Consider the following 25,993-nt stretch of genomic DNA (forward strand, 5'->3'; position numbering starts at 1 on the left):
ACATTTGACTGTTCTCTGTCAATAACGCACCGCCCTTTCCTCATGTATGTGTAAAGCATTCTGTTATTTATTTTAAACCTTGTTACTGTATAATACAAAGGACAAAGTCTTTGCTTTGCTTGATTCTTTATTCCATCTTTTTCTATGAAAGTTAACCCTGTGCCTAATGGAGCCTTGTATCTTTTTCTGAATCATATTCTGAAAGATCATGCGAACAGCTTGGTCTGAGTTGGTTTCCAAATTATCATTCCATGTGAAAAATAAACATGATTTTTAATGCATTTTATGCCCTACTTTTACTACCAAGCCTATACATGATGAATTCAGACTGAATATCTCATTCTGATTTGATCACTTATGTTCCCATTGAAGTTCAGTGGGTCCTGTCTATTTACAAGACCTAGTTTTCTTGTTAAGGATCAGTACCTGTCCTATCCACATTCTAACACTGGGGTTGTATGTTTCGGTGGCTGTCTACCATCTACCACACAATACACACACCCTTCACCCGCTGTCAGCGCTACCCGACTGTCATCCATCATCGTCAGAAAAGCAATGTGAGGCGGTTTTCTCAGTGCTGCATACAATGGGCATCCAGTGGCCCACCTGGGCACTAGTTACCTCTTGGCCCATCTCTCAGCTTGCAGCACTCAACCCCAGGGTGGGGGGTGGCTCACTGGAAGACAGTTTATGCTTATAGGAAATCTCAGGGCATGACTAAGGGAGGCTCAAAGTAACACTTTAAAAATAAGATCTGCACTTGAGGGGGCTGCTTGTATCTTCATGGTCACTGACCTCAAGGCTGCCACTCCTTGCCTCCGCCACGTCCCTCTTCAACGGTTCACTCATCTCCCTCTCTCTTCAGCTGACTCCAGTTCTCTTTCAACTCAGCAGCATCTCCAACACCCCACTGATGACACCACTGAGGGCTTCATCTGTGGCTGCTCCTGGAAACAATTTCAAAACAGAACACATACATACACATCTGGTGCAATTAAACAGATAAAAAAGGCCCTGAGGAAATGTACTCCCATTCAGTAAGTTGTACAAATGTCACTTTAAATCCGGTTTAGACTCAATGATACTGTATATACACTATGCACTGCACCAGCATGACAGTCATTCCTTGCAGGCACTTGAATTATTTTTTTTAATTAAGTTTATTATTACTATATCATCAACACAATGAACAACTTTACGTCAGATACAGAGCACCAGCAGGTTCCCAGGCACAACATTTTACAGTTACTGTAACTATTTCCGTGGACTCACATGCATCAAGAGAGTGGGGTCAAGGCAGCAAAACATAGATCATTCCCCAGGATCCCGTCCCCACACTGAGTATGGAACATGTCTCTAAACAAAGAACCCCTCCCATGCCGGAGGTTAGCTGGGTGCCAGCCAGGCACTTGAATTACTGACCTCTTAGGCACTACAGAAAGAGAGTGACAGTTATGGTGAATCCCCAAAGTAATTTCTTTAATCTCACACTGCACTCCTTTTATAACATCATGTGGATGAGTGCTCATTTACAATATCTTTACTTTTTAAAGACCTATCTCTTTGCTTCCAAGATCCTTTTCCTTTCAGGTTTGTGCAACACATCTGTTCTTTTTGGCGTGCATGACTATTCTCTACAGGGGTGTTCTCTGCGCCGCACATGAATGCATGCATGTGCATTGAAGACTTGAAGTCAAGCAAAGTGATTTAATTTGAAGGTGGAGTTAAATGTGTTTCATCTCTACCTGCAGCACATAATGGTGATGGAGGACATGCTGAAAGACTTCCTGCTGGGAGAGCACCTGCTGCTTGTTGGCAACCAAGTGAGTGATGAAGATATGTGGTTTATGGTATCAAGTATACACATCTTCAACAATAGTCATTTTTGTTATCATTCTCGACATACATTTGGGCTGTAGATGTTTGCTATTGTAGAATAGATTCTTATCTCATATAGCCAGCTTTGTTTGGTGTGGCTTCAGTCCATGGAGGTCTTTGTACTCCACAGACCTTGTCCTCCTGAGGTGAGGAGCTATCATGAAAGTACCTCAACAGTGAGTGCACAAAGCTGGAAGAGCCATTCTACCAATCTAGGGGCGCCCAAATATACATAACAGAATATGAGGGCTTTGTGAGAACATTTTCAACTCTCCAGAGCACAGAAGAGCTCCTTCTCAAAGGGATGCCAATTCTAGCACAATACATAAGATATAGCATTTCATTAATCGATAATTGAATAGAACTTCTAGCATGTCTCACTTCATTGCACTTGTCAGCTTTGTCTCCTCTGTATTATGTTTTCTCCTTCTTGTTTTGTCAAGAAACAAGGGGCTTTGTAAGAACCGGTGATCGCTGGTGTTATTGACAGTGTTCCCCAAAGGCATTATCACATTAATATTATGTAACCTGAAAATGTGCACATGCAAGTTTGAGACTTTCAGGATGGAAATGAGAAAAGTAGAGCTCTATGAAGAATGTTATGCAGTGGCCTCAATCACTAGCAGGCACTGGAGTAGTTTGTGGCATTCTAGAAAGTAAAGGTGTGATGCAAGGGATAGAGGCATTCAGAATGTGTCAGATTTCATCCAGTGTACTTGCACGGTGGTGAATAGGCCGGTATGCGTCACGTGGCACACTCCTACCAAGAAAAGCTGTCATCATCATTCTGAAAGCATATAGTGTGATGCAGGATTCAGGGCAATTGGACAATGCCGGACACTGGGCTGGAAAGAAGAAACAGGAAGTTTTCTGAAGAATGGGAATTGCATTATCTCATCATGATAAAAGTGTATGGAAAAAAAAGCTGTCTAATAGGTTTTGAGCATAACACACTGCTCCTGCGAGTGAACTATATATCTTACCTTATTATTTTTAGGTAATTGATTTAGTGCAAACTTTGCTCCAGCGAGCAACGGATCACTTTACAAATCATTTTTATTGCAGCAGAACAATCTCAACCGTGTGTGTGGTATCTGACAGAATTTCTCTCTGTGTGGGTGGTATCTGAAGGAATTGCCCTCATCATCAGGTCTATACATAGTGCAGACATCATATTTGAAAAACAAACCTCCATAGCTGTACAATTTGAGTTTTCAAAAAAACTATTTTTAACTTCAAATGATACGATAGGGAGCGTAGATATCAGAAATAATAATTACAGATGTTATTCCACACATGATGTTAAAACATAATGTTAAAAACGTGCCGCGAAGCAGAGTCCTCTGTTTTCCTCTTTGGCTTTAATGGGGACCCAACAATCTGGTTGAATATTGGTTGTCGTGGTTCTGGAATAGCGTCGAGTATCTTCACCATGTTTATCATAAAACATCTGCCGTTTCATTGATGTGGTGCTGATGCAAATCCCGTTCTGGCTTTACTACCATTGTTTGGAAGTGAAGCACAGTTGCTAAAATACCCCTCTCATCTTCCATCCTTTACGTTAGATTTATTGAGTGGGACCACTTGTCTGCAAGGGAAAATGTAAACCTAGGCTGATTAAAGTTTGGCACCTGAACATATTGAAAAAAGTCAAATGAACGGGTGAAGTAGGTCTTTCCCCGTCTGCTATCTGCAAACACATCGTCTACATATGAAAATACATTCTGATGTAAAGGTGGCCCAAAAAAGGTAACAGCAAACATTTCGTAGTTTGGGTTAGAGAGTACACAATAGGGACAAACATCTCTTCTGACCAGTAGGCACACTTTGCATTGCATTTTTGTAAACAAAGAAAAGTCTCTCATCAATGATTTGTTAAAAAGCAACAGTCGTACAAACGCAGTAAAAAGCACGGAATGACAGCGCTGGATATATAATCAGGAAACGATCACTCCGGACATTTATGATGCTCAAATCATCATTTTAAAATTGATTGTCAAAGGCGTCATGCGAATGAGGAAGCCCATGATAAGCCTGGGAGGAGACTGGTAAATTTTCTTCCGCTCCTGCTTGAAGACAGGGGTGGCAGTGCTTAATTTGAGGCGGTGCTTACCGTTGTCGGGGGGGCACCACCGGCACTTATTTGCAGGCGTCAGCACTTATTTTTCTGCATCATGCATGTACTGCGAGCAAAAGGTGCATATGCGAAGGGGGAAGAAGATAACGAGGGGAAAGCCTCACAAAGGGGGAAAGCAGAAAGCTGAAGGGTCAGTGAGTGGCTGTAAACTGATTAAAGAGGCTTTAGGAGTACACTGCCTCAGTCTGTGCTCGCACATTTAATTGCATCAGGCGCGTGTTTCAGGCGAGAGCTTTGGGCACCGGCACGTTTTTATTTCAAAATTAAGTACTGAGTATTTTCCTACAGTGTGCAAAGTCAAAGTCTTAAACTAAATGTTGGGAACAGAAGGCTGCGTTCGTTTTTCATACTTCTGACTTGATTGGTTAAAGAAAGATTGTTATGATACACAGCTCCTACATTTCTTACTTTGATGGGTCATTGCGTTAAGCGCTGTCCCCTGACTTGTGCTGTGACCTTCCCTCCACAAGTTCGAATTCCAGGGGAGTCAACTGAGCCTTTCATCCTCCTCAAGGCAGTAAAATGAGAACCAGTACACCTGGTATTGGAGCACCTGTTACAGCGCATAGAGAATGAAATACTGTGGTGTGAAGCACTTTATAAAAACAAGGTATTTAACATTACAAATCGTGTTGTTTTTGATAGCTTTGAGTTTTTCCTTCTCTTTTGTGCTGAGCTCTGGGCTTCTGGTCTCGTCCCCGGATTGGGTAGAAGGTCTTCCGAGCCACGAACAATCAGTCATATGGGTTCCTACCCTATCTGTGTTCTTTCGCAGAAGCTCAGCCCCACTGCCTTTCTCAGGCCGCTCACAGATTCCCTTGACTCCAGCAACAAGGCTTGTCGTGGCACACGCACCTACCTGTCCGGGGTGGTAGAAAGGGTCAGGATGTCCTCTACAGCTGCTAGTGTTGGATCCTGGGTTCTTGTGTGCCTTTTGAGGTGTCTTCTGTGTGTATCTGTCCATGCACCGTGGTTCTGCTCTGTCTTTTCTTCTCAGAACAACTATCCTGCAGAGTTCTCTGGCGCGGGGTCAGTTAAAGTTCAAGAGGTCAAGGTTACCAGAGTGCTGTTCCTTTCTTTGTCTGCACTGGTATATTGAGGAGGTGTTTAATACGCTTTATATATTTAATTATATGCGGATTTACCTCATAGGGACAAGGAGGCCCTCAGAGTGACAGGTGGCTTTGCAGACAATAAACGATCCACCTTGATCAAAAATAGTGGGAGCTTGAGTTTAATGACCACCCCCCCCCAGGCCTCGGGATTTTTTCCTGGTGGTGACTGACAGGAAAATAGTGCATTACAGCATCCATCCTGAACAGGGCAGACTGCTTAATGCCCTTCCCCTGACAGCCCCTAGTCCATTGGGCCATCAGGGAAAGTATTCTGTTGACTGAGCCAACAGGGGGTGCTTTTCAATGAAATGCGTAAGGCCTGCCCGTCTCTACACGAGGCGTGCATATCAAGGGTTTGGTGGGGAGGGTTCTTCACTTGCAACGAACTGCCCTATGTTCTTAACTCTAATTCCAAATCAGGCCCTTAATCATTAGCTCCATCCATATTTCCTCCCTGTTCCTTTTTTTCTGTTATCCTTTCATTCTGTTATCCTTTCATTCATCCCTTCTAGCTTACACTCATTCATGCTCAACACATCATACTTCCCTTCATGTATTTACCTACTCATTCCATCATTGTCTCATGTCTGTATCCTCTCCGTTCTTCGGGCCTTCCTACATTCTCCTTTTTGTGCTCTTTTCTTCAGTAGCGCCTTATTTGTCCTATTTCTTATCATCCTTTATTCATCACTTCTTACTGGATTTCTCTTGTTATCTCTCACTTTATTTGTGCGATCCATCCTTTCAACCTTCCTCTTTACATTGTGCCCTTCACCCCTTAGTTCATTTCTTCATTCTTCATTTACTTTATACTATCTTTTATTTATACATTGTTTTTATTCCTTCCTCAACCCGGCCATCCTCTATCCATTTTCCCCTTATCCCTCGGCTTATATCTTTTGTTTCAAATATATATCTTCCCTTCCGGGCACTTCCCTTACTTTTGCACTTCCTTCATCTCTTTTCTCTTAGTACCTTCCTTCTTTCTTGCTGGCCTCCCATTTATATGTTCCTCACCTACCTTCCCGGATGTCTCAATCCTTTCCCCTTACTCTTTTTTTCCTGTAGGACTGGCAAAGCAGGGTGCAGCGGTAGTGCATAGGTGTCTGTGTCTGTAAAACACCCTTGACTAGATAGTCAGGTTGGGAATGCCCATGCTTATGCGCCTGTTGCAGACATCTGCAAGTAAGGAGAGGATTTCATTGGCTTGAAAACTGGTGCGGCTGACAGCCCTGCAGCTTTCTGAGTTTGACAAAATTCTCATCAGTGACTTTACTAAATGAATGTGGCCCCTGCTATCAGCGCCTTGAGATAAATACAGTTTCAGTGTGTGCCTTGCAAAGATCCTAGAGCTGTTTTTTTACCAGTTGCACTAGGACGCCCACTGGATGCTTTCTCAAGTAAGCTGTGTACTGCAGTTGTTATGAGCAGTGCCTTTGTAAATAGTTACTGTTTTCGTGGTAAAGAGTTGCCATTTGGTAGTAGAGGTGATCGTTCCCCCACACCCCCCAAGGAAAACAACACCAGAGAGATGGTTCTAAGATTGAAATGTCTGCTCTGAAGAGGCCACCAGAGCAAGCAGAAGATGCTGAGCCTGCTGTGAGAGTTACCCTGGGCATTTGCATTGGCCTGTAAACACAGTGTGGCCAACAGAACCCATCATTCCAGTATTTTCTGAAATAATATCCAGCATTGTCCAATGTTATTGCTTTTTTGTTTGACTTCAGCAGTATGCTTCGTTTGGACCGACTAGAGATTGGCACATGGTCATCTATTCAGCCATCTGCCACACTTTATGGAGACTTTCCGGGAATCTGCTCTATTTCCAGTTTCTGCAAATACACAATGGCTATCGAGGAGATTTAGATAAACCATCCCATTTACTTGAATAATTCCAAAGGATTTTTAATAGCATATGCACAAGTAACCATGGGCATTCGCTTTGGCAGAGGTTTTACAATTTGTAATTGTTCCAGCCTGCTTGTTCTCAATGCCAGGAGACAAGAATGCCAGAGGTGATCTTTGAGAAAAGAACATAATGAATCCTGTTTCTGAGCACCTTGCACACAATGTATGCCTTTGTAGAAGGAGTTACCAAAAATAAACAAGTCGCTTAAAATTAAAGGCCTCGTCGTTGGCTAAAGGTCATACAAATTAAATAACTTTCTGTTTTGAAATGCCCTAAATATATCTCACAGGCTTTGCGTTTTTAATTTAGTTCTTGCTAGTCTTGTAATGACTTGAGATTGGTTAAAACAGAGGTTCGTCAAGCGTGGTCATGTGATTGTGAAACCTCACCCTATAGATGCCCATGTACTTAGTTGATGATTTTAGAGCAGTTTCCGATTCACTGCGAGGTCAGTGCGGTTATGCACCAGGGAGCCAAATGTATAGAGTCCGGTGCAACTGGTTCTGGGACACAGGCAGTTCTGCTGCATGTTTGCACCGCTAGCTCCTACAGAGAGTTGTCTATATTGCACCAAGTTAGTTGTGAAGGCATTTATATTGTGAAGCTACACCATTTGATATTATCAGGCACTGCATGAAATAATAAAAGTACGTAATAATACTTTAAAGACTGTGTAACCTTCGTCAGTGAAATGGTTAATTCAGATTGGTAGCTGATGAGAGGGCGCAGTGGATTACTGAGGTAAACATTGGTTTTCAGTACTTGCAGGTTTGGATTTTCCAGTAATGCAAGTTGTTGAAAGTATTTGTTGAAATACGATTTTTTTTATTGCTTTCTGAACCATAGGCAGGTTTATTGGGTTCTCAGCTGTGTGGGTGGTAAGTTTCAAACGTTGGGTTTTGAATCAGGGGAGACATGGTTCATGGCTTGGGAAGTCCAGAATTTAGGGAGTTCCAGTCTGTACTCTACAGTCCTGTTGACCACCTGAGATGGACTAAAGTATACAAAAAAGTGATGGATGGAATGCTTGATATGATCTCAGCCGCTGGTAGTTGCTCGGGCCGCATACCAGTCCATCATTGTTTTGCTCACCATGTCGCCTCAGTTTGAAACCAGTCATATACAAATCAGCCTTGATCCTGCTTCAATGGGAAGAAGCAGTGATTGATATTAATTTAAGTATTCCATCTATCACATTTTTGTATACTTTGGTTTGCCGCCCTAAGTGAGACAGGTGTGCCCATACGTGACTCCTGTGTGTACTGTGTCAATGGAGCCAAGGTATACCTGGCTGATGAGCCCTAAATAGGATGAAACCAGTCCTGGGGAGCTTGTGTTCCAGTTTAGGGAGGACCTGTCCTAGTAGTTTGGGCTGCACTGTTTCCATTGGAGAAGGATGAAGGCTGATTTGCATGTGGCTGGGTCAAAACTGGGGTGGCATGGTGTGCAAAATAACGATGGACTGGAATGTGGGCCCGGATAATTACCATTGGCTGAGATTAATTCACACATTCCATCCATCACGTTTTCTGTATACTATAGTTTTGCACTCGAAGTCGAAAGCAAATTGGGAAATGTGGAAGATTATTTAAGTGAATGGCTTCGACAAGTTTAATTCAATCCTTTCTTATAAGGATAGCGAGTGAAATTCTTTCAGATTACGGGAAATGCGCGCCAGGGAGATGTGGTCACTTTTCAATAGTTCGGCAATGGAGTGAAAGACCACTTTGAATGATGGGGGGAGGGCCAGTCAGGGTGCTGCCTCCAGAGTTGAGACGGATGATGATTGGAGCATGTGGTGCTGTTTTTGATTTCCTTGGATACTGGTACACTCCCGTATTAAAGCGAGGATGGCTGCAGTCTGCAAAAAGCTAGCACCTGCTGAGGCTTTATCTTTTGATACTTTTTTGCAATGTGTAGCACTAACTTGCATCATAAAGTGGGAATACCAACAGAAATGGGAAAAGGCCGCCATTGAAACAGATGCAGCCTGCAGTTTGCTTGCTATATGTGCAGACAAAGGCCAGGTTTGCTCACCTAGCCTCACCCCCTACGATCCCTTTATGGATGAAACAAAATCTCTTTATGGCCTTCCCAGAAATCTTAGCCACAACCTTAAGACACGGAAGAAGATTCTCACGAGATCACTTAAACTCTGTTAGTCACCCTATAGCCTTCAAAGAAAGCATGTTGTTTAAACCCCCTCTATATGACAAAAATAGCTCCCTCTTATCTTACTAATTTTGTCCATAACCCCCACCCATCTCCCATGAAAGAACCCCTCTAATGTTTGGACTAATGCAAATATAAGCATGTGATGTATTGTATAACCGTGATTTATAGTTTGGTATTTCTTTCCTAGGTCGACAACTAGAACATGGATGTGTTTGCATAGTCTGTTTTTGTTTGGGCCTGCTGGTAGTGCATGGATGTGTTTCATGCATACTCTTTGTTTCTTTGGGCCTGCAGGTAGTGCATGGATGTGTTTCATGCTTACTCTTTGTTTCTTTGGGCCTGCTGGTAGTGCATGGGTGTGTTTCATGCATACTCTTTGTTTCTTTGGGCCTGCAGGTAGTGCATGGATGTGTTTCATGCTTACTCTTTGTTTCTTTGGGCCTGCAGGTAGTGCATGGGTGTGTTTCATGCATACTCGTTGTTTCTTTGGGCTTGCAGGTAGTGCATTTATGTGTTTCATGCATACTCTTTGTTTCTTTGGGCCTGCAGGTAGTGCATGGATGTGTTTCATGCATACTCTTTGTTTCTTTGGGCCTGCCGGTAGTGCATGGATGTGTTTCATGCATACTCTTTGTTTCTTTGGGCCTGCAGATAGTGCATGGATGTGTTTCATGCATACTCTTTGTTTCTTTGGGCCTGCCGGTAGTGCATGGATGTGTTTCATGCTTACTCTTTGTTTCTTTGGGCCTGCTGGTAGTACATGGATGTGTTTCATGCATACTCTGTTTTTGTTGGGCCTGGTAATGATGCATGGATATGTTTCATGCATACTCTTGGTTTCTTTGGGCCTGCTAGTAGTGCATGGATGTGTTTCATGCATACTATGTTTTTAATTGGGCCTGCAGTTGGTGCTGGTGTGGAATCTGATAGTTGAATTACAGCCATTCAGATGTCTTTAGTATGAGCTTAGAGCAAAGCAAGACTCTTCAGTCTTCTCATAACATGAAGTCTGAACAGCTTGTTCAAAAGGACAACTTATGATTTTCTTATTCCATTACATAATAAGCATCTTAGTTCACCGACAAGCACATACATATCTACAGCTAGGTGCAGGGTATCAGAGTAGCTTAGCCCACTACTGACAGTGCCCTTAGCACCAGGCAGTAGTTCTGGGCAGTCTAACTTACTTCTACTTCCCTACTTTCTTTCGTGGTTTGCCCCCATCTTGAAGGTTCCATAGCTACTCTGCCATCTTTGATTGTAACAAACCTCCCACTAAAGTAAAAAACGCTCTCCTCAACTTTCCACCAGTACATTCTGGACCTTGGCTTCTGCGGGCCATGATGCTTTTAAAGATGTCTATAGTGACTACTGGTATGTGAGCATATCTGTGGCCTATAATGAAGAATTGGGGCCAGATGTAAAGTTTATGTCCATGATGGGGGGATCTGACTTGGGGTACAATCGGGAGAGTGACATGGAGGAATTACTGCTGTTCATGAAGATACCGGTGAGTAAGGGGAGCCCGCAGCCCTAGGTTGGGAACGTGCAGAGTGCAGCACATTGAGCATGGACTGCTGAGAACAACATGTGCAGTACATGGCATTGTGTGCAGTACATAACGTGCACCACTGAATGTTGTACATCACGATGTATCGCACAGAATACATAGCAGCTACTATAAAAAGTGAAGAATTCACAAATTGCCTTTATAAGTGTGGTAAATAGCACTACAGGAGTACTTTTTTACTTCCTCTTTGTTAATAGACCCAAAATGTCAAAATCCCAAGGAGTAGAGGTGCAAAGAGGGCACAGTCCACAGTCCTTTCTATCTGTACTAACTGCATATGACTATTCCATGAATGTTCCTATTTTTTATGTTTTTGGTCCAATTTACAAAGGCATGCACACGTTTGTAAAAAAAAAAGAAAAAAAAAAAAAGTACTATGAGAGTACTACTGCATGTACTCCAAAATGCCTTTGTGAATAGGTCCCACAAATTGTAGTGGTGAATACAGCACTAAGTCTTCTATGCACAGCTCGAGATACACAGCTTAACATGCACTGCCAAAACTTCTTCTTTTCTTCTAATTATGTGATGAACAACGTTGCTTGTCTGGCATAGAATGATGAGTGTAATATGCAGCAGTATACTGCCCTAAATACAATACCTAGTACAAGGAACAAAATAGTCTGTGCAGAACACAAAGTGCTCAGCATAAATTAGACAGCTCACTATAGTCACCCACCAACAAAATTACAACCCTGATTTAAAAAAACATACAGCAAATAATGTAATAATGCAAAAAAAATATATATATATTGGTGTACAATCTGCATATGTAGTCAGCCTATGTACGTATGATGTACCATATGTCAGCAACCCGCATATAAGCCTTGCCTGCCATGCACAGTTAACAAACTCATATTACTCACAGAAAAGCTGGCCTGTGATTATAGTACTTATACCCAATGTATTTTACATGTACATGCCCAATTTGACATGATCATACTTAACATATAGAGTTTATATTCATCTTAACCTTCTGACTACATTATGTTATGCAGATTTGTAGTGTGCAGTATCACCCAGAAGGGTATCCAGGTGCTGAGCAGGTGTGAGTCTAGCCAAACCTAGGGCCTAGTGGGACTGCTCGAAAAGCCAGGTTGTCACTTGATTACGTTATTCATAAAGTGGAAGAAGGCTCTTATGTGTTGTGGCAGGTCGTTCCATGCTTTAGGAGTGACATAGGAGAAGGCTGGACCTCCAGCTCTGGTTTTCCATATGCATGGGATTTACGCAAGTAGAAGTCCAAAGAAAGCATATCTGGCATACCTATAATTTGCCAAATTCCACTTGCTTCCACCCTTAACCACCAACACACATTACATGACAATTCAACGCCACACCAAACAACTAAAGAAAACTTAGTTTTAAACTGTAAACTTCGCACTTGTATAGCGCACTACTCACCCTTTAGGGTCTCAAGGCGCTGTACGCATAACGCTGTGGAACCCCTCCTGGCTTTTCACTGTGGGGCGCCCACTCCTGGACAGCCCCAGGGTGAAGCCAGGCATCCAAGCACTGTGAGGGCCGTTGTGGAGATTAAGCAAGCTATTACCCAGAGTTACAGAGTGAGACCCATTAATTAGATTAGGCACTGAGGTGAGAATTATCTGGTCCAAGGGAATTGAGCCCAAGACCCGCCGAGGTGGGAATTGAACCCTGGTCCTGGGCCAGATCTCTGCATCAGGGCCTGCCTGCTCTAACCATTGTGCCACACTTCTCCACTGTTTTCCAGTGCTAGCATATTTTACAGTTTTCTGCCCTTAGTAAAGTGGTACATTGCATAAGTACAAATTATTATTTTTAATTCAAATGCAGTACGTGTTTCACACAGTCACGCTTCACAGCTTTTTACCCCATTCACACTAGTCAAACCCATAATGTCTGTTGCTTCAGACGTTATGTGGGATACATGTCTCCATGGCGATCAATAGAAACAACCAGTATTGGCTGGTGTGGTACTTGTCTTCAAGTTGTGAGGCAGGTGTGTAAACATTCTGCAGGCCAAGGGAAGTGGCATCACCGCATGCCATGGTAAAACAATTGTATTTTAGTTGTCATTTGGTTTTATGTCTTTTGTTCATGTATGGTTCGAGGAAGACTAAACAAAGTTTTGTTTGCAGCTTGAGCCTTATTGTTAATCATTTTATGGTTGAAGCATAGTGGTTTCAAAGCCATTCACTGGAAGGCTCTCAGCGCTAGTCTGATGTGATGATTACTTTAAGCTGCGAAATCACTTCGCTTCAGGACCTCTACTCAGCCTCGCAGGAATTGTCCTGTCACCTATCACAAAATATTTTCTTAATAATTTCCACATGCTTGTTTGACTACAACAGTAACATGAGTCCGCCTCAACTTGGGCAAATAATTTGTAGAAAAAAACGAAACTGTGAGTGATGCCAGACTTATCAGTTCACCTTAAAATATTAAATGCACCATGTAAACATATACACACCATCATTTTAAAGAAGTGAGAAGACCCTTCTTCAGAGATACTAACATCTTTCTGTATACACATCAGTTCTTTTATCCGTTTACAAAAATGTCAAAAAATATTCAAGCTTCTTTATACATGGATCTGCCTGTAGTTGCGCAATGTTTCATAGTTCTTTCACTACTATATTGTTTTTGGGGCTAGGTGATGGCACACTAGGTTCTAATAGGCTGTTGTTTTCTTTCCATTTCAGGGTGTGGGGAAGAACAAAATAGTTGACAGATTCCTCCATTTATTAAACCGACCCAGGGAATATTTACAGTTACACAGGTAAGCTAACACCACTCACAAATGCCGTTTTATTCTTTTTTGCGACAAATTGTAAGGTGTGCCAATTTAGCTTTCTATACTGATCACCCCCAAATTTTTTACATTCTTTTTCTTTGACTACATTTATCCACTATAAGGTGGCTCATCTATCAGGAATGTCAACATTCAAATTTGCTTTAGATTCCTTTTGAGAGACAAAGGAAAGTAATATGGTTACATAAAGGAACAAAATATTGGACTTATTTGAGTTCTCTCTATAGCACAGGCTTAGGCCTGATGAACATAACAACGTTTAACAATTTAATTTGAACTACTTATTATAGTGCCCATTAGGAACTTCCCTTAAAGAGAAAGTAATACCTAAATCAGGGAAGTGTGATACTGATAATTGTGATAAAGATTGAAAGTGATGCAAATGGCTTCGAATCTTGAAGTGTAGACCACACAATTAAAAAAGAAACAAATTAAATGATAATGCCAGCATTAGAAGTTCCATAAATTTATGATTATAATCAATATGTTAATGTGATTTAATTTAGGTACGAGTGGTGTCAGTCTGGGATAAGATAACTATCCTAATTGTTTAAAAATTACATTTAAGGTCAGGATAAGTGTTAGATATAATGACATTTATTGTAAACAAGTTATCATTAAAATGAAGTAGATGATTAGTATTATGTTAAAGTTTAGGAATAACGCGTGAAGTTAAAGTAGGATGAAATAAAGGTGAAAAAGTAAAGTTACAGGGAAGTTAAGATGTAATGATTTGCAACACCATGTCCGTGCCATGTTGGGAAGGTGGAATTGTTGGAACTTTTATTTTTTGCTAGAGTGGTGACTGTCCTCAAAAAGGTAAAGCTAAAATACTTCACATGAAGTGATAGTTCTCTCATCTGAGATATTGTTTACATGGCAGACATGAAAAATGTTGATAACAATGGCATCAGAGTTGCTAAGCTAGTAAACGTTTTCTTGACAACGTTGCTGGTGGGAAAGGTACCATGCCTTTCACTCTAAATCATGCAGGTGATGTAAGAGGTGGGCAACTGGAACATCTGCCAGTTTTTGGTAGGTGTGTGAGGTAACAGAGTAGGCAGTCTCTTCTTGGTTTTATCTGTTTTATTGAAGTATTAGTGCAACGTCTAGAAGCCTCATCCTGTCAGCAAGACGTTCAAAGCCAACTGCCCACAAAGAACCTTCCTTGATCCCCTACATTCCATATTCTAAGAACTGTCTTGCTCACAAGCATGAGTGTCTCCTATAGTAACAGAACATCTTAATAGTACATGGCAACAGAATAACCTAATAACAAATGATTACTTAAGTAAATGTACAATACCACAGTGTGCCCTTACAGCTCATCTATAAATGAGGACTGAGCATCACAGTCTCACATTTTGGATGCCCAATTCAAAAATTGAAACAGATTCTTAAGCTCCTGCTCACCTCTTACAATAGATTATATCACTGGTTGTCCACTGATAAAGACCAACGAGGTCCTGCTTAGTGTTAGGATTGGCTGATTTCGTCCCATGATATTGTCAGAATCTTGATAGTTGTGTATGCAGGTTGGATGTTGCTTCCAGTGTCTCATGAATATGATGTGTAGCAAATTTTTCCATTCTCATTTGGCATATGTGTCATGTTGTATGTGGTAAAGTCTTTGCTTAACTCATGTGGGGCGTCATTGCAGTTTTTAGGAAGTGGTGTAACTGAGACATTATTGAACCTTCCGCCATGAGTCCCTGGGTGAGTGTTCATAGTGAGTGTTCACAGTTTTATGGATGCTAAAGAATAGAGGGTCGTGCAGTAGATAAACTGCAAAATATTTTAGAAATTATTTAGTGATGACTAGGGAGCTGCATCTTTCTTCATATTATGGACCTATTTTATTTCTATATTGTCACATGTTGGAAACATACAAACTGGTTTTATGTTCTCTCATTTTTGCGTTGGTACTTGCTATGGCTGCATTGTTTTTTGTATTATTCTGTTGATGAATAATATTTTAAGATTATTGTAAGATGCTATTTGGATAAATTAGGAAGTCTGCATAAATCTTTATTTCAATATTTGAGCGTAATTGTTTTGGTTTTGATTATCATACTTTTTATGTCTGCTAATTTCTTTGTGATACACCTTGTTAGTAACTCACCAGGATAATTTTCTGACAATGTCTATGTGACTCCATGCATAGTTACTTCCTTTTGCTGTCACACTTCACACTTATCCACTGCTAGTGTGATGGTTGGCCCTTTAAAACCTAGAGGTCTGTGCGAAGTGGCCGGTGAACGATTGCTGATCTTGTACCTCTAGCATTGCCCTTGCTGAGTTTGTCATTTTCAGTTCTACCTCTTCTTTCTAGGAAAGGGTCAACAATATTTTCCTAAGGCCAGCTCTAGAAATAAACCAAACGCACTAAAGCAGAGGGAAAATCAAAAATATATACAAATGGGACATCAGCTAAAACCAGGAATACTATTTAAGTCAAAGTCATCCTTTTGATCTAACAAAATAGATTTTTCTTCAGGGGGAAAGTGACCCTAGTGAACCAAAGATGTTTTATTCACTCCCACGGACTGTTTAAAAAAGCACAGAAATAGTGCAACATCACTAGAAATCTTGTCATGTTTAAAAAGTGTGGCTTCAACTGAGGGGCACGTTTTTCAGTTAGCGATTAAATCTGAAAAGCCTCCGAAGCAGTATTTACTCACACTGCGAAAACATGTGATTGATTCATTGTTGAGATATCTGACTCCAGATATGGTAACGGTTACATTGTCTACAAGTTCTCATTCTGTAACTTATGGTTTAAATCAAAAAAAGGGCCTTCCTTTCCTGCAACTTCATTTGCTTCACTTGCTCAGCTGTTAGAACTAGTCTTAAAAAAATAGTATATGTAAATCCTGCTAAAGTTATTAAGACGCCTCTGTAGCTGAAGGTCATCAGGACGTTTGAAACAGGAGCAATTTGTTGACTGATTAAATCTTGTTTCAAAACAAAACAATTGTGATCCACTTGCATGGAGCAGATCACAATTATTGATGTTATTATCCTCAAATGAGAGCTCTCTAATAACTTTCTTGAATTCTGAGGATGCTACAAGGATTGTAACAAAAGCATCTAACTTCTTATTTATAGGCATAATTGTTGAATGTATAACAAAAGTAATCCTATCCTGGTATTTTGCGTACTGGTTCTTAACTTAATGAGTGCCACTTAGTGAACTCCAATTTTAGAGTCAAAGTATCCCTGCATAGCAGGATTTCAACATAAAAAGAAGCAGGATGTCAAAGACCTAATCCAGATTGTTGTCTAAAAAACACTCTCCATCAAATTAGTCGCTCTATCAGTAGGGATGGTTCAGTGAAGAAGTGTGTAGTAGAGGCATCTCACCAAGAGTCTTAGTAGTCAGTGTGGGGCTTCTTGTATAGCTGGAAGAAAGGAAATGTAGTGACAGGAACAGAGACAAAGAGATAAATTATGTACCAAACATTCAGTCTGTGCAATTGGATTTCTGGGCCGAGGCAGGAGCGGTCAGAAGAATGGAGTAGAATTTCTAGAAAAATACAATCTCCTCTGCCCACAGGAAGCTTTGCACACTCAAGACTCAAGTTTTTTAATGTAAGACATTGAGATTAGCCAAGGGAAATCTCAAGTGTTACCTCATCGCTTTATGTAAAATATCTTGTGGCGGTGAGGGTAAATTTGTTACAGACGAATTGAATATCTGTAACATACAGAACCTTTTAGAATTAAATTGCAACTGCACCTACAATCTCTTGAGAAGAGTTAGCGTACTCAGTATTACTTTTTTAGACAGCCAATGTTTTCTTAATAGGAAATGGTATAAAGTACCTTCGCAGCTTAGTAGCGCTGCAATGGGTGCAACGATAGTTGGGCAACAGGAGTTGATGTCAAGAGGTTATAAGTTGTGAACACCATCACCTGCTGTTAGATGGTGAGTGTCCAGGGTACGTTTCTTTCTGTTCAGATATTTGTAGGAAAGTACCATCTTGCCTGGCATGTTACCCCTAATTTTTACTTGTGTGTCAGTTTGTTTTTGCCTGTCTCACTGTGATCCTGCTAGCCAGGACCCCAGTGCTCATAGTTGTGGCCTGAATGTGTTCCCTGTGTGGTGCCTAACTGTGTCACTGAGGCTCTGCTAATCAGAACCTCAGTGCTTATGCTCTCTCTGCCTTTAAAATTGTCACTGCAGGCTAGTGACTATTTTTACCAATTCTAATTGGCACACTGGAACACCCTTATAATTCCCTAGTATATGGTACATAGGTTCCCAGGGTATTGGGGTTCCAGGAGATCCCTATGGGCTGCAGCATTTCTTTTGCCACCCATAGGGAGCTCAGACAACTCTTACACAAGACTACCACTGCTGCCTGAGTGAAATAACGTCCACGTTATTTCACAGCCATTTTACACTGCACTTAAGTAACTTATAAGTCACCTATATGTCTAACCCTCACTTGGTGAAGGTTAAGTGCAAAGTTACTAAGTGTGAGGGCACCCTGGCACTAGCCAAGGTGCCCCTACATAGCTCAGGGCAATTTCTCCGGACTTTGTGTGTGCGGGGACACCATTACACGCATGCACTACATATAGGTCAATATCTATATGTAGCTTCACAATGGTAACACCGAATAAAGCCATGTAACATGTCTAAGATCATGGAATTGTCCCCCCATGCCAAATCTGGTATTGGGGTGCCAATCCCATGCATCCCCGAGGCTCCAGCATGGACCCTGGGTACTGCCAAACCAGCTCTCTGGGGTTTTCACTGCAGCTACCGCTGCTGCCGACCCACAGACAGGCTTCAGCCCTCCTGGGGTCTGGGCAGCCCAATCCCAGGAAGGCAGAACAAAGGATTTCCTCTGAGAGAGGGTGTTACACCCTCTCCCTTTGGAAATAGGTGTTAAGGGCCTGAGAGGAGTAGCCTCTCCTGGCCTCTGGAAATGCTTTGAAGGGCACAGATGATGCCCTCCTTGCATAAACCAGTCTACACCGGTTCAGGGATCCCCCAGCCCCTGCTCTGGCGCGAAACTGGACAAAGGAAAAGGGGAGTGACCTCTCCCCTGTCCATCACCACCCCAGGGGTGGTGCCCAGAGCTCCTCCAGTGTGTCCCAGACCTCTGTCATCTTGAATGCAGAGGTGTGAGGGCACAATGGAGGCCTCTGAGTGGCCAGTTCCAGCAGGTGACGTCAGAGACCCCTCCTGATAGGTGCTTACCTAACTAGGTGGCCAATCCTCCTCTGAGGGCTATTTAGGGTCTCTCCTGTGGCTTCTCTTCAGATAACGAATGCAAGAGCTCACCAGAGTTCCTCTGCATCTCCCTCTTCAACTTCTGACAAGGATCGACCGCTGACTGCTCTAGGATGCCTGCAAAACTGCAACAAAGTAGCAAGAAGACTACCAGCGACTTTGTAGCGCCTAATCCTGCCGGCTTTTTCGACCTTTTCCTGGTGGTGCATGCTCTGGGGGCTGTATGCTTTCATCCTACACTGGAAGCCAAGAAGAAATCTCCTGTGGGTCGACGGAATCTTCCCCCTGCTAACGCAGGCACCACACTTCTGCTTCACCGGTCCTCTTGGTCTCCTCTCATCGTGACGAGCGTGGTCGCTGGAACACAGGAGCTGGATCCAAGTGACCCCACAGTCCAGTGGTCCATCTGTCCAAATTTGGTGGAGGTAAGTCCTTGCCTCCCCTCGCAAAAACGTAATCCTGTGTACTGTGTGAACTGCAGCTTCTAGGGCTTCTGTGCACTTTTGCAAGGAATCCTTCGTGCACAGCACAGCCCAGGTCCCCAGCACTCCGTCCTGCATTGCTCAACTTGCTGAGTTGACCACCGGCTTCGTGGGACCCTCTTTTGTAGTGTTGAGACGACTGCTGTGCTCAGTTTTCTTGAACCCGTGTTCAGGTGCTTCTGCGGGTGCGGCCTGATTCTGCATGGGCTCACTGTGTTGCTGAGCGCCCCCTCTGTCTCCTCTTCCAAGGGGCGACATCCTAGTCCTTCCTGGGCAGCACCCATTTCCTTCAACCACTGCCTTTGAAGCTAGCAAGGCTTGTTTGCGGTCTTTCAACTCTGCGTCCTCCAGCATGCTGTGGGACATCTTCTGTGCAAAGGAGAAGTTTCTGGCATCTTCCGTTGTTGCAGAATCTTCAGCTTCTTCCACCCGGAGGCAGCCATTTTGCACCTTCATCCGGGGTTTGGTGGGCTCCTGCACCCCCTGGACACTTTCGTGACTCTTGGACTTGGTCCCCTTCCTTCACAGGTCCTCAGGTCAAGGAATCCGTCTTCAGTGCTTTGCAGTCAGTTGTTGTCTTTGCAGAATCTCCTATCACGACTTAAGTGTGTTTCGGGGGAAGTAGGGTCACTTTACTCCTACTTCTCAGGATCTTTGGGTGGGGTATCTTGGACACCCTTAGTGTTTTCTTACACTCCCAGTGACCCTCTACACACTAAACTAGGCCTGGGGTCCCTAAGTGGTTCGCATTCCACTTTCTTAGTATATGGTTTGTCTTGCCCCTAGGCCTATTGCATCCTATTGTATTCTACAGTGTTTGCACTACTTTTCTAACTGTTTACTTACCTGATTTTGGTTTTTGTGTATATTTTGTGAATTTTACTTACCCCCTAAGGCAGAGGTCTTCAATCTGTGGGTCGCGACCCCCAGGGGGGCCGTGGAGCCCTGGAAAGGGGGTCGCGCATTGGCCCAGACGATCGTTAACTTTTATTGATTGAGTCTCCTGTGCCGTGAAAGGAAGCTGCACAGACAGCTAAAGAAGCCATTGTGCTTGCTTCCTGAATGAAATACAAATGTGAGTTAGGAGTTGATCTGCAAATGTAAATGGTAAAATAAACAAATGTAAACAATGCTTTGGAGCCGGTTCTGGCTTTAATTGATCCAATCACTCAAAGCTTTGTGATGACAAATATTTGTTCTCTTTGAGTTGTGGTGCAAAGAAGTGTGTGCTTTTAATTGTGATTGTATATACAAAGAGCCAGATTTATGCTGGCCTTGCGCCATTCAAATACCACATTAGCGTCATTTTTTTTACGCTAATGTGGCATTGGAAGGGGAAAAAAGCTGCGTCATATTTACAAAGTGGCGCAATGCTTGTATTGTGCCACTTTGTAACCCCTTGTGCCTAATTATGCTGGCGCCTGGCATAATGTATGCAAGGGGGGCATTCCGACACTAGGAGGGGCCGTAAAAATGACGCAAAAGAATCTATGAGATTCCTTTGCGCCATTTTTAACAGCATGTAACGCCAGCTAAGTGCAGGCGTTAAAAAGAGGCTTCCATTGATTACACTGGGCCTCTGGGTGCTTTGCAGGATTAGCGTCATCATTTTTTACTCTAATCCTGCAAAGGGCCGGACTAGCAAAAAATAATGATGACGCTAGTCATCCTAACTACCACCATGATGCTCCGTATTTTAAATATGTTGCTATGCTGTGGCGTTAGGGGGGGCACAAGAAAAGTGGAGTTGCACTAAGTGCAGCACCACTTATCATAAATCTGCCCTGTAGTGTTTACTACCCCAGAGGAGGTGTTGAAGGGACAGCTATAAAACCAAATAATTACATATGGTCTGGTATTACTTAAATCTACATTGTGGAAATTTTATCTTTAACCTTTTTGTGCATTTTTAGTGCCCTAATGTTTTAATTTCTCCTCATTTTTTCTCTCTTTCCATGTGTGTTGCACTCTGCTGCACACATGGAAAAAGGAAAATACCTCTCAGGATTGCTTTTGTTCAGGAAGGTGCCTCTTCATGCACAAAAACAACCCTGCCTACATTGGCGCTACGCAGCAATTTGTGCGCCAGCGCAGGGGGAAAGGGCATGAATGCACTGTATTTCATAAATACTGTGCATTCCTGCCCTTTTATATTGGCATAGGGCAGTGTACCCAGAAGACTTGCGGCGCTGCCCCACGCCAATTCCTCATAAATGAGGACCTTTGTTTTTAGCCACACCCTTGACCACGCCCCCACACTCACTGACCTTTGGTTTGCTAAACACTGTTTCATATTATTTTGTCACCGTAAAAATGATTTGCAGTGGGAACTGGGGATGTTTATGATTGTCGATGATGAGGAGTACCAAGTTCTAGAAGTTTTTGTAAGGAGCGGGTCCTTATGCCTAAAAAACGTTTGAGGGGGGGTCCCAGCATCAAAAAGTTTGAAGACCTCTGCCCTAAGGAAATATATCCTCTGAGATATTTTTGGCACATTGTCACTAAAATAAAGTACCTTTATTTTTAGTAACTGAGTATTGTGATTCTTATTATATAGTGCTATATGATATTAGTGGTATAGTAGGAGCTTTGCATGTTTCCTAGTTCAGCCTAAGCTGCTCTGCTACAGCTACCTCTATCAGCCTAAGCTGCTAGAACACTACTAATCTACTAATAATGGATAACTGGACCTGGCACAAGGTGTACGTACCATCAGGTACCCACTATAAGCCAGGCCAGCCTCCTACAATATTGCTGTTCAAAACTCAAGACCACAGCTTCTCACAGTCATATGTGCCTGTAACATTCAATCAATCAATCAAAGAATTTATAGAGGCGCTTGAGAAAGAGGGGGTGGGGGGTAGGTTTACTGTTCGAGTAGCCAGGTCTTGAGGCTCTTTCTAAAGAGCAGGAGGTCTTTGGTTTTGCAGAGGTTTGTGGGTAGGGAGTTCCAGATTTTGGGGGCGAGGTAAGAGAATGCCCTGCCTCCAGTGGTGGTTCGTTGGATGCGGGGAACTGTGGCTAGTGCGAGGTCGGCTGAGCGGAGGTTGCGGGTGGGAGTGTGGAAGTTCACTATTTCGTTGAGGTAGGTCGGGCCGGTGTTGTGGAGGGATTTGTGTGCGTGGATGAGGATCTTGAAAGTGATTCGCTTGTCTATGGGGAGCCAGGGAAGGGTTTTGAGGAGTGGAGAGATATGTTCATGGCGGGGGAGGTCCAGGACGAGGCGTGCGGCCGTGTTTTGGATTCTCTGGAGTTTGTGTCTGAGTTTAAATGTGGTGCCGGCGTAGAGGGCGTTGCCGTAGTCTAGCCTGCTGCTGATGAGTGCATGGGTGACTTTCTTCCTGGTCTCAGAGGGGATCCATTTGAAGGATTTTTTCAGTATGCGGAGTGTGTGGAAGCAGGAGGAGGTGACTGCATTGACTTGCTGAGTCATGGAGAGGTAGGGGTCCAAAATGATGCCGGGGTTGCGTGCGTGGTTTGCGGGGCTGGGTGCGGGGCCTAGGGTGGTGGGCCACCAGGAGTCATCCCATATGGTTTTTTTGGGGCCGAAGATGATGATTTTGGTTTTGTCGGAGTTGAGCTTGAGGTGGTTTGTTGTCATCCAGTTGGCGGTGTCGCGGAGAGCGGCGTGTAGGTTGGTTTTGGCGGTGGTGGGGTTGCGGGTGAGGGAGAGGATACGTTGGGTGTCGTCTGCGTAGGAGAGGATGGTGATTCCGTGTGGTCGGAGAGTGTTGGCGAGGGGGATCATGTAAATGTTGAAGAGTGTGGGGCTGAGAGACTGGGTAGGTGGCGGAGTCGAAGCATGAGTTGATTATGTCGCGGAGTATGGGGGCGATGGTTGGGCTTGCTTTGTTGTAGATGCGATGTGGACATGGGTCAGAGGGGGATCCGGAGTGGATGGAATTCATGGCTTTTTCGGCTTCTTTGTGTGTGGTGGGGGGCCAGGTGGTAAGAGTGGTGGGGGGGTCGGGAGTGGGGGTGGAGTTGGGCGAGTGAGGGGTGTGTGTGGTAGGTGTGGGTTGGATGAAGCTGTTGTGAATGTCCAGGATTTTGTGGTGGAAGTGGTTGGAGAGGGTGGCACATAGGGGTAGTGTGGGGTCTATGTTGCTGGCCTTGGGTTTGGATAGTTCTTTAATGATGGTGAAGAGTTCTTTGCTGTTTTGAGAGTTGTTGTCCAGGCGTGTCTTGTAGTGAGCTCTTTTGGTGATGCGTATGAGTTGGTGGTGGGTGCAGATGGAAGTTTTGAGGGTGGAGAATTTGGTTGTAGAGGGTTCTTGTTGCCAGATTTTCTCCGCTTGGCGGCATTTGCGCTTGGAGTTCGGTGGTGAACCAGGGAGCGCTCTTAATGTTGTGGGTAGCGGTATGTTTTCTGAGGGGGGCTAGTATGTCTGCACAGGTAGTGATCCATTTAGAGAGGTTGTGCGCTCCTATGTTGGGGTCGTTGGTGTGGAGGTGGGGTTGTGAGCCAGTTGGGAGTTGAGGCATTCTGTGGGGATCTTGTCCCACATGCGGTAGAGTGTGGTGTGTTGTCGGTAGTGTGTGAGGGGTTTGTTGAAGGAGAAGTGGACGCAGTGGTGGTCGGTCCAGTGGAGTTCGGTGGTGTGTGTGTAGGTTATGTGTTGGCTTGAGGTGAAAATTGCGTCGAGCGTGTGTCCTGCTGAGTGGGTGAGTGCAGTGATCTGTTGTTTGAGTCTGAGGTTGGTGAGGTTGTCTATGAGGGAGGTGGAGTTGTGGTCTTGATGGTTCTCCAAGTGAAAGTTGAAGTCATTGAGGAGGATATCGAAGTGGCTTCATTACCGCTTTTACTGGGGGTTATGGGTGAGTCGGGTCTAAGGAGAGCAGACAAGATTTTCTTGGGAGTGGCATGTTTGGTGGCCAAGAGAGATATAATGGCAGATTGGAAGGCCGGAGTGGCGCTGGCTTTAAATAAATGGAGACGCGGAGTGGATTGGTGCGCACAGCGTGAGAGGTTGGTGTATGAAGCCAGGGGATGCCCAAACAAATACATCCAAATGTGGGGGAAGTGGGAAGATGCGGCGTGCTTTTAGCCGGGGAGCAATGCAACTTGGAGTGTGATACCCTCATGAGGTTGAAGTATAAACCACTAACTATTATTTCTGTGTATAGATATGCTCTACGGAGTCCAGATTTGGTCCAGGGATTGACTGTCCCCAAACACCAGTTGGTGTTCTGTTATTTGTATTTGTATTTTTATTTTCTTGTCTCCACAAAATCAATAAAAATGTCTTTATAAAAAAAAACATAATTCATTTTTATAAATTGGTTTTGGATTTTTATTGTGTTTTGTATTTTACTAATTTACTGTTTTGTGATGTTTAAATGCTTTATACACCTGTCTCCTAAATTAAGCCTAACTGCTCGTTGCCAAGCTACCAAGGGTTGAGCTGAGATTAATTTATTGAGACCTAACTGGACCTAGTGGGGATTAGTGGCCTATTGGTAAATGTAGGTACTTACCTGCCCTTACCAATAATCCCCTTTCCAACAGTATATACTAGCGTTTGCAGATATTTTATATGTCGTGTTTGATTTTATGTTTAGTATTTTTGATTTGTGTGTTTAGTAAAATAATGTATTAATTTTGAAATTTTTGAAATGTGTATTTTCAGTTGTATTAATGTGTAAAAATAATGTGTGTATATATATATATATATGTATGTATGTATATTTTAGTAGCAGGATGTTGGGTTTTTAGAGGATAAGGGTGGGGACATTTTTAAAAAGCGAGTATTTTATTTTAAATGTAATGTTTATTTTTTTTAATGATATGCAAATTAATAAAATTATAAAACTCAGAGAAGGAAATATTTGCTGCACCCGGTAAACACCCACTATAAGATACCTCTATTTATTGTGTTCAGTAAATACCACACCAATAATGTGCAATTCTGAATCAGTGGCTAAGTAATATCTTATTTCTCTCCACAACTTTCTGGTCATTCCCTTCTATTCTTTGCTTTTCTATCATAACTGTAGTTTCTTCTCACCCTTATTTATCTGGTTATGTGGTCTAGGTTTTCTTTAGTGAGTTTTTGTGATTGGTGAAAGAGGCTAGGCCAGTAAGAATCTCAGTGCTGGTGAAGGTATGAAACATCAATAAGAAGTATTAGAGGACCAGTTTGATCATCTCCAGGAATAGACAGTGGGCGCTGTTTTGAGGAGAAGTCGTAACTGTCAATTACAAATGTAGCTGTGCCCATGTCCGCCTCACATGAGGCTTAGCTTTTCTGATCAGTCTCAGGGAACCTTCCGTCTGTTTTTGTTTGTAAGGGAAGGGTGCCACTTATTCGTAAAATAGCACCTGGATCAGGAGCAAAGAGTTATCCAGTAGCAGAGAATTTGACAAAAGGACTGATTTTGACCCCATAGAAATAACTCTCACTCAGGTATTGTTAGCCTGTGATGACTGTTGGAAGATGCTTCTTATAAAATCCATACTTTCCTGCTAAGTGGAACTTTGTTGTTAATATGTAGAGTGGCTTTGCTGCACTGTTTGAATTAATCCTGCACTAAGCTTCAGGTAAATGAAAACTGGTGATTTCTAGGCAGCGAGAATAGCCCTGGCCAGCTCTGTATATAGGGCCGGCATTTGTACACCACTCACTATTGTGTACCTTTTTTGACTGGTAAATCAACTTTATTCTCCTCAACCTCAGTGCCACTGATT

General features: G+C 43.0%; 1 protein-coding gene across 1 annotated transcript in view; it reads left to right on the top strand.

The window, feature by feature from the left end:
• The window catches only part of VWA8 (von Willebrand factor A domain containing 8), a 1,423,713-nt gene that overhangs the window by 551,942 nt on the left and 845,778 nt on the right, over positions 1-25,993 (top strand). Inside the window, exons 20-21 of the mRNA XM_069205432.1 lie at positions 1,752-1,823; positions 13,469-13,545. Of these exons, the coding sequence (XP_069061533.1) occupies positions 1,752-1,823; positions 13,469-13,545 (149 nt within the window). The remainder of the gene's footprint in view (positions 1-1,751; positions 1,824-13,468; positions 13,546-25,993) is intronic.

The sequence above is a fragment of the Pleurodeles waltl genome, chromosome 8, assembly GCF_031143425.1.
Source record: "Pleurodeles waltl isolate 20211129_DDA chromosome 8, aPleWal1.hap1.20221129, whole genome shotgun sequence".
Lineage (NCBI taxonomy): Eukaryota > Metazoa > Chordata > Amphibia > Caudata > Salamandridae > Pleurodeles > Pleurodeles waltl.